We start from the raw sequence: 17,530 nt of genomic DNA, 5'->3' as shown, positions 1-17,530 counted from the left end.
TGTCAACGTTCCTTAATTGCAAATTCCATAGTCTCATTTAGATTTATAAAAAAATATATTTTGAAACATGATTTTGTAAAGTAGTGATTTTTTTATGTACAGTACAGCTTACATTACAGGCATTAACATATTTACAAAAAATAAATAAAAAACACTAATAGGGCATCCTGGGAAAAATTTCTGCAATTGTCATTTTGTCCAATGAGCTACTTCCCTTCATACAACAGCTACCGGGTTTTGTGTGCTGTAGACACTGAACACAATGGCTGTCTAGTCTTGGGGGCATGGGTGGAATTGTAAAGGAGGAGTTTAACCTTCAGCTTCTCAGGCTGCAGTTGTTTCCTATGCAATCAGATTAGTTGCTGACTGTTTAACCTAAAGCAGTGGAATGTTACAGACACATTTTAACTTCCAGTTTATTTTCATTCGCTAAAACTTAATTTTTTTAACTTTGTATCAAAATATCCTTCTTTGAAGCTCCAGACCTCAGCCTTTGCATTCTGTATGCTGTGGACATACAGAGATCACTTCCTAACTACGAGGACGCTTTTCAGAGGTTGACAGATTACCAGAGAACATGGGAGACGTGACATGGAGACATATGACACTCTTGTGACATTCGAGGTATAAGAGTGCCAACTGGTAGGTTTTTAATTTGCAACAGAAATTACCTATATTGCTAAGTTGATGACTCATGCTAAAACTGAACTCCAGAGAACGCAGATTTCTTTTGTAATATCAGCCTCATGAGAAATGTAATGTCATATTCATCCCACATACTGTTGTAGGCATTGTGTGTATTTCTTACTGTACACAATCCTCTTTGGGGATTTAAATGACAATTCTGGGAATCTTGTTGTGTGTATTTCTTATTGTACACAATCATCTTTGAGGATTTAAATGGCTATTCTGTGAATCTTGTCACAATATGTCTCAAAGCCTAAGGTGACGTCATCAAACATAGGAACATTCTAGAAAGGTTATTGTTGGTGAGTGTTAGTGATGCAGGATTGGGCAAAGAGAACTATTCTTTCTCTTCACTGGATGTCTTTTTTTTTAAAAACACTATTGAATTACAGTTATATGGGTGTGTGCTGTGACCTCTCAGGGGAAGTGTGGCTGAGGTGAGTAGAACAGGAGGGGGGAAAGTTTAATGTATTTGGCTCTGGTTCAAGTTGTGGTTCCAAGAGGAGTACCTAACACTTTTTTGGTGATATTATTTATATATACTGCCTATGGATATTGCTTAACCTTAGTTTTGATTTTGTCCGGAAGTTAAAAAATACAATACAAATATACTGACATTGTGAGTATAATGTTTGTAAAAATAACTATTTAAATGTAGTACACAATTGGAGCACTAATGCAACTAGTGAGGTTGCTTCAGATATGGTAGTGCTGAACTTGTTCACAGTATAACAGCTTATAAATAACAACATTTGTTTTTTGCAAATGGGTTTTTCCTGCATGTGCTTGGGGCAAGAAAAATACTGAGAGCCTTGTGTAAATAGGCGGGCCTTTCGACACATTGAGAATGGTGGTCTTTGGCAGTAGGCCTGCAGCAAATGTGAGCCCTTGAGTTGAGCCTGTTGAGGCTCTGGTGTCGGAAACAAAGTAGTCCTTCCCACCTCTGAATGGAGGTGGGGTGCAGAGAAGGTGGGTGACTTCTGGTGAATACTATATGATCACCCATCTGTAAATCAGGCCCCAGTCTGGAATTAGTGTGCTTATCGATGGAGTTCCACAGTGGAGTCTTTTGCAGGGATGACTGGATGACCTGAATAATAACTGGACTTTCAGTTACCAAGTGACATGGACTATTAAGCCAAGACATATTTTGGCAGCTGTCTGGTGGATCTTTGCCTAAAGACACAACCATGAAGTCATCCGTGTTCATGAGGTAGATTCTCTGTAGAGGATTTAAAATGCTTTACTGCAGTCCAATGTTGTCTAGAGGTGGAAGCACCTAGTGCCTATCTCCGAAATACTCCTGTGGCAGAAAAACACATAAAGGTTTTGATGATTCAAAGGGATAACACTAGTAGGGATTCACATTAAGAAGTAGAAGCCCTGTTTGTGAGGAGGTCTCTACACCCCATACAGAGGGAAGGAGCTAACCTTCCATTTACACTTACTGTCGATGGGTAGTGACTACTTCTCTACTTCTGATAAAGTAAAGTTCACTAACATAATTCCGACTCCTCTACTTGAGTTGCAGAATTCCTAATAGCATCCAATGTTGATGAATGGCTCCTACACTTTAATCTAATGATACAAAGCCCCCTTGAGTTGTTATTCCACAAGTAAGTGTATCAATTTGTGTGAGACTGCATGCCAAGATGAACTGCAGGCTTTGTGGAGGGGGACTGCCTTAGCTTGATTTCTCTCACTGCCGCTCCTCCCTCTGGTTGAATCCTCCTTTCGTAACCTGTTGCCCTTCACCTGTCCTGCCCCACTCCATCTCATGTGCTGCTCCATCTTTCCTTACCTGTTGGGCAGACAGCTCAGGCAGGTTCCAGACTAATCACTCCATCTCTACCGAGAGAGATCCGAGAGGGTTTGAGGGACACCTTATCAACAAGGCTCTTTCATTAACCACTGTATTGTGGCCCCTACTTACACTCTCCTGTTCCTCCTTGGCTCTTCAATCGGGCCTTGGAGTGCCATAAAACACTAAATAAATATTCAGCAAAACACAATATAGCACCTCAGGTTGTAGCACTCCAAACCAGATTCGTAAAGAGCCCTAGAAAGCTTGAAGTCAAAGAGTCGGTTGTCATTAAATAGGATGCACTGAGGTTTCCGAATTCTATGTCTCTACCAACGTAGAGGCTGTAAAAAATGGAATATATTAGTACTTCTGTGTCCCGATTATAATATCTTTTTTTCCTCCTTTAGAAGCAGAGTTACACAGTAAGGGATGATCCCAACGGCAGTAAGTGGCACCACTGCGCTCTTGCAGAAGGACAACACGTAGAACAGCAGCTCCACCTTTGTTGGTGGCTTGAAGATGTCAAAGAGGTGAAGGACGATGAGGCAGGAGATGATGCAGTACAGACGGAAAGTGACCTGCGCCCCTTGTTTCCCTCTGCAGCTCTCCTGGTACATACGTGAGTTGAGAGCCAGCCCCAGGCCGCAGAAGATCCCCAGGTTCCTGAGCAGGCCGGCAAAGGGGGTGGTGTCGATGTGGATCCATTCGGGCTTGGAGCACCAGCGCTTGGCTTTCTCCATTGGCCAAAGAAGGTCCACACCCAGGGCTTTCAGAAGAAGGTAGAACCCAAGGGCGAAGGCGAAGAGGAAGAGGGTGGTGTAGAGGTATCTCTTCAGGCTTGTCTTGTAGATGGCGGGGATGTGGTCAAATGCCTCAGCCACAGCCATACCTTTGCAAATGGAAACACTGTTAATTTATGTTCAATAAATCATAAGGTATACAAGGCGATGATTAAATGTTCTTGTAGTTACATTTCCTTCTAGCCTTCCCTCTGTTAAGTAAGAAACATGGAGCAACACTGTCTTATGCAACATTGTCTTAAAGCCCCAGCGTCATTGTAAACATGGTAAATCATCTGAACAGTCACGTTTATTTAGCTGAGAGGTGTGGTTGGACAGACAGGAGTCACAGGAAAGAGCTGGGATGTCCCCAAGTTTTCACCAACAGTACATCCACTGAGCAGGGTCAAGTAGATGGAGTGAGCAGAAGTGAGGTTGAACACAAGAGGGTTTGTTTACTTCAAGAAGGTGAAGTTTGGTGAATTGCAGGATTCAATATGGGAAGTAGCTGAGTAGAACCTCAGCTCCATAGGGAGGGCAAAATATTGAACAGACTCAAACACCATTGTGACAAGTTTAAACTGGACTCTGCTGCTTGCAGTATCTTTCCTGGATCCAAAACTGGGCAGCATTAAAAAAAAGGTTCTTTATTTAGATGCAGTATCCAATCGGAGTGAGTCACAATTTGCGACCAACCTAATTAATATTAACCAGGTAGGTTGGATTGTGGAGGAACCCAAATCCTTATTTTGTGAACGTTCCTATTAGTATATTAGCCAGCTTGCAAATAAGTTTACGGTCACAAAAAGACTGGTTGCAAATTGTGACCACTTTTTGTGACCGGAACCTTTGTACATCTGGCTCCTAATGAGTTCAGCCTTCTTACAAGGGATATTACATAACAATGGGATCACCCAAATCAAATCCTTAGGACATGGGTAATTTGTTATATGTAGCAACAGTGACTCAGTGGGAAAAAGAACAGCTGAACGGATCTCATATTACTCTGCAGTATTTTTTCTTCCTTCATTTAAACTGCTGCACACATGAGCACTTTTTTCTTGAGCACTCTTTGATATATATTGGTTGGAGCCACCTCATATGTATTTAATGTATTTACATCTGTTTTTTAAAATATAGAAAGAGCTATACACGTAAATGTGTCTTTTTGTGTGTGATGCTGAATTTGTTATGAATAGGAGTAGTTCTCCCTTGTTTTGAAGAAGGAGGACCTACCCCTGTCCTCAAACCACGTGGGTTGGGTTCTTTTTAGAAATATTTAAGTTGGAGTAATAGTATATTACAAGGGAGGCATTGCTGAACGGTCTTTATATGTGACAAGACAAATAGGATTAGTATCGGGGATTGGTTGTTATGTGAATTGTAGAGTGAAATGTAAGAAAACTGTCTCAGTTGAGTAAAGCGGCTCGGATTTAATGCTAAGGCCAAATTTTTTTCAAAATCAAGGCTGCACAAAGTTGCCATTGACACTGGAATAAAAGGCTGAATCTACAACAGTGCTTTGGAGACCAGCACTTATTTTACCTTATTGGACATTTACAGAGAGCAAGAGAGAGAAAAACACACAGGAAGGAGGGAAGAAAAAGACGGAAAACCTGTCAAAAACAGAGAAAGCTGAAACCAGCAAAAGCGAGAATGAGGGGCGATGAGTGTCTGGCTGTAGACTAAAAAGGCATGAGGTGGATTCGTGGCTACCCAGGCTCATATTTGGCATGCCGACATTTAATAGCGCCGGCTGAGAGAGTCTGAGCAGAGCTGTGGGCTCGGGCACTCATTCTTTTACAAATTAAGCACTGGACTCAACATGTTTGAAACCCGTAGGGTATATGTTGTACACATAGCAAAACACTATACAAGTGCTACATTACATCACAACACCACCACGGCCCATATTTATACATTTTTAGCACTGAATTTGCGTAATTTTTTTACACAAAAGCAGCGCAAACTTACAAAATATAGGCCTATATTTATACTTTTTATCGCCGCATTTGCGCCATTTTTTTTACACAAAAGCAGCGCATACTTACAAAATACAATTGTATTTTGTAAGTTTGCGCCGATTTTGGGTAAAATAAAACGACACAGTTCCGGCGCTAAAATGTATAAATATGGGCCATAATTGTATTTTGTACGTTTGCGCCGAGTTTGTGTAAAAAAAACGACGCAAATACGGTGCTGGCCCACGTCTTTGCTGCCAGTGCCCCGGTTACTGGGCTATTCTCCCAGCTTGTAGAAGAGGCGACTCACCTGCTATGACTCCAGCGATCACCTGATGGGGGAAGTGGGCGGCCAGGAATACCCTGGACAAGCAGACACAGGTCTGGACCGCCCAGAATGCCGCCCAGAGGAGGGTGTGGAGGAACCTACGGAGAGAACGGGGAGAAGGCTGAGTAAGGGGAAGCAGGACCCTGATTACTAGTTGAAGCGACATCATTAAATGGTTTCTGGAGTTCACTCTGCGTTTCTATCTGTTCTAAAAGATTCCGAGCTCTGTGTCTGCTTCCGTTTCAAAGTTACACTCACACTCTTTGTTTGGGTTTCACGAGCGGAGCAGACCTTTGACCTCCTGCCACTCCAGGCCTCTCTACAAATGACAGTGAGGCCCGTGACCGCACCCATATCCTTAATTTTGTTCACGGGGAACCAGGCTGGTGGGGGCACGTGATGTATGGGACACCCTGCTCCCATAGACAAGAGAGAGCCTACTGTGACCCCAAAGGTCACGGTGGTCTTACTGCACTTTCTCTTGGTGAACAGTGTGTCCTGCTCGTGCCTTTGATGTCTCTGACCCTGTCACCGCACACAAGAGCCATTTATCCCTGCAAAGGAGGGGGCAGGGAACAGGCTCTCCTGTCTAATGAAAATAAACTTTCATAGAAAAACAATCCCAATGTTACAAGGTCCACATATTCGCACATACATGTGGCAAATTTATGTGCTAATTAAGACACCGTCTGCTTGGACTTCAAGCATAAGCAATCGCTAGGCCCCAGTGGACTATTATATTTATTAGGAGGTCTTTCAATGTGAGTTTATTTATGAATTTTTCGGTTGGTTGGGACAAGTTACTCTACATTTACGTGAGTTTATTTAATAGTTTCAATCGTGTTAATTAAATAACGTATGCCTTTTCGTCGGGTATGCCTAGACGTTGAGCGCCTGGCATCTGTGTGCGATCTAAACATACAATAAATGCATTGATGTAGCAGAAGCAACATTGCTCTTGCCTGGTTCGGCAACTTACTGGAGGACACCAACTTTTATTATATGACTTTGTTACAACTTAGAGGTGACAACATCAGTAACTCCTACTCTGGCATTTGAAAATCAAAGATATTGATTCAGACAGAAACTTTGCAAGGCTTTGCTGGGCCCTGCCTAGAATTAGGCACCGTCGTGTGACCTCTCCTCGGCGTTAGGCCATTAGTCAGCACCATGCTCTACATATGATGTGTGGCTTTGCGTGGAAGGGGTGGACAACAGAGAGGAAGGCTGCACCTAGCCATTTAATCATCTGCGACTTTAAGAGGTGGGGACAACCAGAGGAAACCAGGGGCATGAGGAGGTCAACGAGTCTTTGCAAGAGAATCTATGGCGCTCCTAAGCTATCCAACTACACCCGTGTACCCGAATTATTTAGGACTCTGGCTCTGCAGAGCACGTGGTCTATTTTCGCTTTGTAAATGCAGAGGATTTTTGAGTATTGCGCATATAAACCCTGAAATTACCCATAAAGTGACGCTATATATAATACCCAAGCAAACATGTTTTGCGTTTGTTTCTTAAGGGCTTAGGAAAGTTGTCAACTTTGGTTGGCCACGTTTACCTGTTCTGGAAGCACCCAGCGTGACTTTTCCGAAGAAGGATGGAGAGGACGGCCGTCACCATGACGTAATAGACGCCAGCGGCGCCCATGGCGTGTCCGGAAGGGCTTCCTGCGGGGAGAAAGTAATGAAGTTAGGTGGTAACACGACAGACTATGGGAATTGCAGAGGAACATTTGTTTCTATTTCGAATGGTCAGGAAAATCACAATCATATTGTGTACTTGAAAGAACAAAATCCATGTTCTGACATATCTACCATCCCGAATGAGGTCCCCATGGAGGGTGATTTACTTTGAAAAGCTGTTATTGTCATTAAAGTCTATGAGCCTGATTCTGAGTATAGGTGCTATTTATCACACATGACAAATAATGATACCATGGGGTACGTTATTTATTGGGTGCGATAAATAGCGCCTTTCACAAGTTTGCGGGGAATTACATGCAGTTTTGGGGCTGATTTAAGAACTCCTAGAGTCTCCATGTGGCACATTAACGTCATTTTATTTTACACTAATGTGGACCATTGAGGCCAAAATCACGGTCCAAATTTACAAAGTAGAGCGATGCATGCATTACGCCACTTTGTAACCCTTTGCGCTACATTATGCCTGCGCCAGGCATAATGTATACAAAGGGGGCGTTTCCCCATTAGGGGAGCCGAAGAATTGTCACAAAGAAATGTAAAAGGTTTATTTGTGTCATTTATTTCAGCACTTTTAACACCTGCTCAGAGCAGGTCGTTAAAAGGAGGCATGCCATTGTTTTCAATGGGACTTAATGGCCTTTGCAGGACTGTTGACACTAATCCTGCAAAGCTCTGAACTAGCATGAAAAATGTTGACGCTACTTCCCCTAACTACTGCCATGGTGTGCTGTATCTTAGATACAGTGCACACATGGTGGCGTTAGGGGGCGCTAAGGGGTGCAAAACGTGGCTCTGCACCCAGTGCACCGCCACCTTTCATAAAACAGGCCCTTTGTTTTTATCATACCAAAATCCGCATGAGGCAGTAAATACTATATGCTTTTCCCTTCTTGGCAAATCTGTTGAAATTTAACAATGGTTGAGTTATTTAACACATCCGATAGCTATTGGATGCAATAAATATCTGCAAGCTCATAATTCCAACCCATGCCTAAACAGAAGTTTAGGTATGGTTGGAATATAACAAGCAACTCGTAATAAGGGCCTATGGAGGCTTTTTTTCTCTTGCAGTGAATAGAAGTGAAATGCGGGCACAACCTACCAAATGCGAGAGAGTTGACAGGTAAGAGTCAAGTCCTGAGAATATCACATCATTGCATTCTTGATATTGTAGTCCTGTATCAGTTCATTTGGACTTATTGGGAGTAGGGGGATGTGGCCTAACAGCGAGAGCTGCCGACTTTAGAATTGGGAAGCCAGACTCCAACAATTCAACATAATGTGATTTTGTGTAAATTTCCTTGTGCCTGGGAAAAATGTAGTACTGCAAGGCTCTCTTGCAAAAACGTCATTTAAATCATTCTAATGCCATTGTGTCAAATTCACTATATAAAACCGCCAAAAATACAACAGACTAGCATATTTGAAGGCAATAGTTTGAAGGAAAGTGCTGGTCAAGAAAATGTGCACCTGCTTTGAATAATCCTGCGACCCATGCATATAGTTTAGGGTTCCAGCAGCATCTTTAATGCAAATTCAGACTTCATTCCTCCCTTGTTACTATATGACAGTGTGGCACTTGGTGACATTTAATTCAGTTGTTTTGTCTTCTCCAGTGCTTTAAATGGAAATGCAGAAGTGCAGATACTATTCAGAGCAGTGGTTCCCAACCTTTTGACTTCTGTGGACCCCCCACTTTATCATTACTGGAACCCGGGGACCCCCACTGAATCATTATTGGAATCTGGGGCACCCCCTACTGAGTCATTACTGGAATCTGGAGACCTAGGCCCATATTTATACTTTTTTAGCACCGCATTTGCATAATTTTTTTACGCAGAAGCGGCGCAAACTGACAAAATACAATCGTATTTTGTAAGTTTGCGCCGCTTTTGCGTTAAAAAGCGGCGCAAATGTGGCGCTAAAAAAGTATAAATATGCGCCCTAATCTGTTAATATTATTCGATGTTCTAAGCAGTTGCGGACTCCCTGAGGAGGCTTTGTGGACCCCTAGTGGTCCCCGGACCACAGGTTGGGAACCACTGATTTAGAGTAAAGTGTTGGCGCTCTTCTATTAAAAGTACTGCAGTGGTGCTGACAAGTGCAAGTACTCCCCCTTTCAAATGACAGAAGTGCAGGTTAGTGGCGTAACGAAACTTGAGGGGGTCTCCCTGCAAAGTACCTTCAGGGGCCCCCCTCCCCCCGGATCCAGTCAGGGGCCTGCTGCTCGCGCAGTGCACAGTGTACCATGCTCAGGGGGCCCCTGTAGCCCAACCCTCCTCCACCCCTCCGCACCGCAGGAGCCTTTGTTACGCCACTGGTGCCGGTACTCAGCACCAGAGAGTACCTGCCCAATTAAAGCTCTGGTCATGTCCCTCTGCTCCTTGACACCTTCGCTCGCCTGGCTACTGTTAACCTCCTGCAGGCTTTATCAGGGCTTGAATTTATCATAAAGCCAAGCCTTTTATTGCGTCCATCAACCGGTTGTGTAATCAGTACCTTTGTCCTCCTTAAGCCTTCAGGCCGCGGGGTCGATCTGCTAGTCAGCAACTCGCAGACTGCGAGACAGATGCTAACGCCGACCGGCCATTCTACAAAACATAGCGCTATAAAACTGATACTTACTAACAGATGTGCGAAGATTTGCAATTAAAAAAATAGTGTGAGGATCTTTTAGCTACATATAAGTGTGTAGAGAAAACCTCTGCAAAACAATTTAAAATTTAAAAGAAAACACGCAGAAAAATAAAAGAACACTGATAACCCCTTCGTAACCCAGTTACTCTTTCAGCAGCATTTCCCAGTTTGAACTATCGACAGGCTGATCTCTCAAGGGGAAAAGTCGAGACTTTTGCTGTTAGACATTCGATGTTGTCCACATAGTGCCACTGTACACTCAAGAACAGGTGCCTCGAAAGCAGAACCCAGAAAAGACGACCTGTGGAGTTGTCTCACAAAGATTGTGCCTTCTCTTTATGTTGTTATATTGTTCATTTAAATTGTGTATTTCCTTTTCCCGAAAAGCATTCTGCTAACCTGATGAGTCTGCACCACACTGTAGAACACTACAAGTAAGTAGGTTATCATAACTCTGATTAAAACTGCACCATGTAAGACGCCTGGAGAAACTGCAGATTGGGATCCCCCTTTCTTGGCTATGTCAGTATCTGGGTCATTCACGCCAACGTCTTGCCTTTCTGGAGGGGCATCAAAATGGAGCTGCCTGACAGCTCGAGCATCTAAGGCTCAAGGTTCTCATTGCCGGAGTCCTACACTGGCCTACCAGGGGCTTCTCCAGTGAATGGCGGCAAATAATGCCTCAGAAAATACCCAGACATGGTCAACCAAAGAGTCTTTCGGTGCCTAAGGCCTGGGCAAGGAGAATTAGATGTATTAAAAATGTATCCAATCAAAAACTCATACTTTATAGCAGTCCTGGCTTAACTGTCTCCCTATAACCCTGTGAAATCTAGGAAACCTTCAAAATAACCTGATCATTAGGGTCGAAAAGGCAACCATAGCCAGCTGTCCCCCGCACCAAGTTGAAAAGCACTGAGGTCCAGTGTTTAATTTGTGCTTGTTGTTTCCGGTGCTGAGCACTGGCACTTATCTTTGCGGGCCGGAGCTTATTATTCTGCCTCAAACATTTGCTGCGAGCAAAAGACCCTTATGGGAAAGACGGAGAAAGAGAAAAACGAAAAAGCGTTACAAAGGGATAAAGTAGAAAGCTGCAAGGGTGAGCTGAAGGGGCAGGGAGTGGCTTTATATGGATTGAAGAGGCCCGAGACGGCTTCAGGATTACGCTGCCTGAGTATTCCGTGTTCACAAATTTAATTGCAGCAGCCGCATGTTTGAGGAGGGCTTTGGGCACCGGCACCTTTTTATTTACAAATTAAGCACTGCTGGGGTCACACGGTCGTCGCCCAGGTCACATCTGTGGTCAGCACATGTCAACCCTTCTAGGGTCCCTGCAGCATCCTCGTTCGGCACCCCGGGGACACACAGTAGTGATGGGTCCTACCATCAGCTCCCAGCTTGACTAGGACAAATCTCTCTACCTTGGTCTGGCAATAGCAGATCTCCTAACTCCGAACACTGCGGCTGGGCCGGAGGCGCCCGATTATTGTTGCCAAGCACAGGGCACTCCTATTGTCTACTTGAGAGGGTAATTGTTTGTAAATCCCTTAATTTGCCCAATTAATATGTATATGGTGGTTGGATTAGCTCAAGAAACGCCCTGCCGAGCATAACAGTTTTTTTTGTTCGGAAACACTTTAAGTATGCAGGGATGTATAGTTCGATTTTATTTATTATAGATACAGACCTGCATGTCCCAGAATGCTTAGCGCTGCTGGATGAAAAAACAAGACTGTCTGGAAGCCATCCTTATTTCACTACGTCATTGACAAGAGTGTCTGGGAAGCTGTCATGGTGATGGACAAGTTATTAACCACCAGTCTTTTCGGTAAACATGCGCACTGGGTCTTTCTTGGTAAATCGGCACTTTTGGGAGGTATCTGTTTGTTTTGCTTGTTTATTAAGCGCTCAAACCACTGCTATGTAACTTCAGAGCACTAGGTGCTGTCTGTCGTGGTGAAATGACAAATGTAGAGTTGTGGGGGAGATTTTAAATAGACTAGTTGTGTTAAGTTGAAGTTGGAATATATTTGTTCCAGTTAACACGATGCAATGTTTGATTATTCTTTTTTTGGAAACGTGCATAAATGAATTGCCCTACAGAAATGCTTTAATTGAAGTACTCGATTTTCTGAATCAAGTTTTTTTTTTAACGTTATGTATTTTACATGACCTGTCTGTTTATGTATATTCTAGCATATGACCGAATTGATCAAATATAAATTATAATATATTGTACTTTTTTGGATGTGTAGTAGTGTGATGGATATAACTGCATTTGTTAATGTCCTGACTCCACACCAGCCCCCACAAACTGCAAGTTTCCTGATTTCGCTGTAGACCAGTCCACCTCTTTGATGAGCTGGGTCTGGTGGTCTAAACCAGAGGAAACTGGTTTTGTCCTTAAATAAATGGTGCTGTCTGGTAATAAATTATGAACTTTGACCTCTGTCTCTACGGTTGTACAGGGATAAACAATTGGGATGCTTTCCTCCTTGCCCCCTGTGACGCAAGGAGACAGGCGAGGAGTATTTATGAGCAGAGGTTGGCCAGATGAACTCTGCTCCCCAGCTCTGCCATGCCTCATAGTTTAAATCTGTTAGACTTTCTCATAGCGCTGTAAATTAGTTTGTGGCATTGTTTCTGACTACGGAATACACGAAAAATAGCCACTGACAACAAAAATCTTACAAATTGTACTTACAATAGCTCTCCTATAGTGACGCTTTAAAGTATGTATGCCTTGGGTACCTAAATATTGTATTTTTAACATGACTTGTATGCTTTGTGTGTGTTTTTATATAGGACCGAAATATAGATATATAGAATCATTCTACCCAGTCCTGGAGACCACACGTCCATGTTTAAAAAAATAGACTAAAGTCAAATGGTGCCTGGTTTAAGCTACAAATCTCATGAGGATAGACTTGTAGGTAAAACAGCTCGGCGGATTACTGCACCTGCAAAATAACTTTATGCGTGTTGCAGATCAATGGTTTGGACCTAACAGGGCCAGCTCAGACTTTCCTTCTTCTCGGTCATTAAAAAGACCACCATTAGTTGGCACTATACATTTACAGAGCTGCAAAGTCGCAGAGGCACAATGTGTTATACATTAAAATAAGTTAGCATTTTGGCCATAATTACCTGGACCGGTCTCGCAGGTGACCGGGTACTGCTCGATGACCGGCGCTGATGTGTTGTTGTAATAATCAGTGTCATGGACCCACCAGTACGGTCTCTGCCCAAACAGGATCCTAGGAGAATTACAAAACAGGACATCACTCACAGATCAGTAACTTGGAATCTACATTTTATGGTGCATTTTAAACATTTCTGTCTATATTGGTATTCCTTTTCTGATTATCTTATGTTTTCATGTATATTCATGTTGTGCCTTGTGAAACTATGAAGCTGCAACCGGTTTTTTCAAAATGCATTTAAAGATAAATACACAGACATACATACACACACATATGCAGCTTCCTAAGGAAATCTCGCACATTGCACAGGGCTGTGTGTGGGGCAACTGATGGTTGTGTCGGCTATCTTTATAAGCATGGCACATGACATTTTGGACTACGTGGTCGAATTTTGAACCAATGCAATGAGCCTTGTCGAAGCCCAACCTCGGCATCTTGACTTTACACGGCAGTGTAACCCGACATGGGTAATGTCCTTTTAAGCATTAATGCCAAAATCGACGAACTCCGTTTTTTTCGCCATTCATCCGCTGCCAGCATTCTGCAAACCCTGGCACGTCATATCTTCCCAGAAATCCTTCTGACGGACATTATGGACCTTAACGAGCGTTTCAAGTATTTTCGGAGGGATTTAAGTAAACGCTATCCTCCACCTCGGATAATTTGAATGAGCCTCAGTTTGCCTCCTCGGCCACCGGGGAGCGCTCGCTGACTGTTTTTTGCCTGCTTCCTTCCTGGGGTGCCTCTCGCTAACCTTAGGCAGCGCAGGGCGCAGGAAGTGCGCACAGACCCCATGCACTCCGCATCCTTTTCTCTTAGCCCAGCAAATCTTTTACACATCCCCGAGCAATGACCTGCAATAAAGCAAAACATGACCACGTGACAACCGAATATGCTTCATTTTTTTTTTTGTGGTAATCTTAAGGGTTGCGTCAGAGGCTCAGGGCACAGACTGAGGGGAGAGCATCCGAATATTTAGGATGTTACTGGCAGACTGGTCCATGTCTGCTGTCCGTGGATGAGTATTCTCAAGAAATCGAGATGTGGACGGTATCGAATTTAGCGCTTTATGGACCTCAGTAGGTGCCTAAAAGCGATGAGGGGAAAATGAGAGACGCAAAAAGAAAGTAGGCGAGAGTCGAGAGAAAGGGCGGAGACAAGATGGAGGGAAGGGGTTTTGTGGATTGACATATGTCCCCAAAACACTAGCATTTCAATGGATCGAATATTGTAAATCCCTCGTCATTAGGAACTTCTTTTGAAACAGGGCGGTCTCCATCACTGGATTAAACGGGCGGTAATATGTTGACACCACAATGGCCATAAAAGGTTGTAGATTATAGTAAATTACCTTAAAATGCCCCCTCACAGGACAATGGGAGCGCGCAGCAGCCAAAATATAATTTCGTTAGTGTCTCAGAGCATCCCCGCAACACAGCTGCTGGGCGATGTTTTTTGTGTATGTTTTAAGCAAAACAGTGCCCCAGTCCTGGCCACCACTGTACAAGCCGTGTGATTTGAGGCAAGCCACTAGTACCTGCCGTTGTCTGAATTGTCATTTCCACAAACAAAGACATCTCAAGTTTTCCGAAAGTTACAAGCGAAAGTGGTTTGACATTTTTGGACAAAAATGTGACGGTTTCTGATCGGAACCGCCTGGTTGTTTAGACATTACTGAAGCTTTCACCGTCGGAAGCAGTCAGTAGTGAGAAAATACACTTTCCCTACAAATCTGCCTGGAGTTGTGTACAGAAGGAAACACATTGAGTAGAGACAGCGAGTAGGTCGATAACACGCGACGTGATGCCAGGTCTCCAACCATATGAAAAGATTGTATATGTAAAGCGATTACTATTAAATATTTAGTGTATGTAAAAGGGCAGGACACGAGTGTATTCCTGATGGGTGCGACGCAAGACTTGGCTTTGTCATAAAATGAAATCTGCATGGGAGGCACGGCAGTGACTGCATGTGATCCTGTCTCAGCGTAGGCTGTTGTTTGTACAGTGCCTCGTGTGTGCAATGTTCGTGCAACGACTGGTGCGCGCGCGCGCACACACACACACACACACACACACACACACACACACATATTATAGCGAGAGTCTTCCAATTGACCCCAAAACTGTGGCCTTTTGGTTGGACTCGTTTAAGTGGCACAAGAAACTCAAGGCTCGACGTCACTGTTTGAAAGTACACGAGACGGTTTATAATCCAAATTCCTCTATTTTAGCTAATTGTGGTATCAGGGGAAAAACACTCTATGTCATTGCACCCCTCAGATCCCATAGCTGACATTTTTTTAGCTTCACATTGTTTATAATAAGCATTTTACCCACGAACAGAACGGTCTGTCACTTAACACCCATTTAAATGGTGCTCATTTTGTCCACCTGTGGATGTTGAAAGGCTGAGTTGGTCTATCTAGGATTTAAATATGCGAGCTCTGCAACCCACCCCATGGGGCGAGCTCAGTCAGGTTTCACGTTCTTGTCTTAAATGTTACGCACAGACATATTTTACAAGTGCATTACGCCACTGAGCCACCCCGCCAGCTTCTCTTGGTTTACAACAGCCCACCACAGACCCCGAACTGGTACTCACCATTTGAAGACGAGGTTGAGCCAGTCTCCGATCACGGCCACCCAGATGAGCTTGATGCCCACCGCCTCGCACAGGTGGAACCAGATGGGGAAGAAGACGAAGAAGGTGTTGCGGAGGTCAGCGGCGAAGGAGACGAACATGAACCAGTCCTGGGAGCTCTTGTAGTTCACTTGGAGGTACTGCACCATCTTGGCCCCGGAGTCGTGGAGGAGGTCCATGGCCCCCTTTCCTTCTAAAAACCTGTTTCCCCTGTCCTTGTACTCGCAGGTTCCAAATTCTTATTCCCCCTTATTCTTTTCAGAAGTCTGAATTTCCCACTCAACTTTTTCCTACACTAAAATATTATGAATTGCTGTTTTTCTTTATGACGTTCTTCCACGTTTGAAATTGTTGCTTTCTTTCTTTGCTTGTACTCACAATTTTTTTTAAATTCGTTCTTCTTCCTAGCCTGGTACTCACACTTTATAAATTCCTGCTTATTCCTAATAGCGCGTCTAAATTCCTACTTTTCCTAACTGTAGTACTGACACAAAAACTCCTCTACTCGCAGTTTGTCTTAAATCCCTAATCCCTCTAGTTTTACTCCTCGCACGTCCTAAATTCCCAGCTTCCTCTTGTTTTTGTATTCCCTCCTGGCCCTAACTGGCACTTTCCGCTAATCCCAGTGCACACAACTCGGTCCCTCTCACCCAGGCTCTCGTGCACTCCAGGCAGCTCTGCAGTGTTCCCTTCTTATATACACAGTCTGAGGCTTTGACCTTCGACCCAAAGAACTTCCCCCCCAAGCAACATATTGTTGACAAGCGCTCAGCAGTTTCATGTTACCCTGGAAGTTGGAAATGAGGGAGAATACCGAGAAACGTCAGGTGACTGACCCTGTGCTGCGCACGCCGTGTGCACGCCGTCTGCACGCCCAGTTTTCAATTGTTCATCACAGGCGGCCTCTTCCTCCGACGTCAGTGACTCCCCCGCGTGCCCATTCCCCTCGAAACAAGTCCATGCCTGCAGACCGGTAGAGGTGATGTTTGAGCTACTCAAGGGCCCGATGTTTCTCAAAAAAGTATAGACTAATTATTCATCTAAGCTAGAATATATATATATATATTTTAGTAATGAAGTAACAGCCCTTCTGTTTCCATAGTTTTCACTCTGACTTCCCATCCTGAATATTATTCATATTTAATTGTGATACTGTATAATGAACCACGCAGGAGTGCAATGCTTTTAATTAATCGTCACAAAAAAAAATACCATTATTATTTTTTTGTCTAATTATATTATTAGCCTGTATATTGGCCTGTAACTAGCTTGCATGGTTGAGTTTTGTTTTCAAAACCAATATACTTAAAGAGTCGAAAAATTTGCACTAGTAGCACTTATGAAGGGCCGGCGTGGGATATGTTTTGAGATGCAGGTGCCCAAGGTATTTTATTGTTTTAATCTTGTGTTAGTGAATAACTTCTAGTTTCCACCCCTCGATAAGCAACCTGCGTAATTCAGCCCGTGTTGCATGGCACCGGAGTGACCCCTCGCCTGCTATCCCGGGCTATCACCTACCTAGAGTACCGCACCTCATGACGTGGCCTCCCGCCGCACAACGTCATCCTACGACCGGACATTCGTGTATGAACCATTTTTTTTCAAACATGTATTTGACATGTCTCAATCCTTCACCCTTTTGCTTTATATAGAGGCATCGGCTTTATGAACGGTTGGGTAGATAATCGTTTCTCCACAATAATTTTAGTCTTTGATCTTCCCTTTTTATGCTCACACAGAGCTACATTTCATTGAACCACATGTCACTGAGTGACACTATTG

General features: G+C 43.6%; 1 protein-coding gene across 1 annotated transcript; it reads right to left on the bottom strand.

Annotated features, from left to right (window-relative positions):
• Window positions 1-71: 71 nt before the first annotated feature.
• Window positions 72-16,438, bottom strand: LOC138299481 (glucose-6-phosphatase catalytic subunit 1-like). The gene is made up of 5 exons (XM_069237747.1): window positions 15,710-16,438; window positions 13,050-13,159; window positions 7,121-7,229; window positions 5,542-5,657; window positions 72-3,380 (listed from the first exon to the last, which is right to left on the bottom strand). The coding sequence occupies exons 1-5, from the start codon at window positions 15,925-15,927 to the stop codon at window positions 2,872-2,874; spliced, it is 1,062 nt and encodes a 353-aa protein (XP_069093848.1). The 5' UTR covers window positions 15,928-16,438; the 3' UTR covers window positions 72-2,871.
• Window positions 16,439-17,530: the final 1,092 nt, after the last annotated feature.

Source organism: Pleurodeles waltl, chromosome 6, assembly GCF_031143425.1.
Source record: "Pleurodeles waltl isolate 20211129_DDA chromosome 6, aPleWal1.hap1.20221129, whole genome shotgun sequence".
NCBI lineage: Eukaryota > Metazoa > Chordata > Amphibia > Caudata > Salamandridae > Pleurodeles > Pleurodeles waltl.
This window is presented reverse-complemented; position numbering and strand designations above follow the sequence as displayed.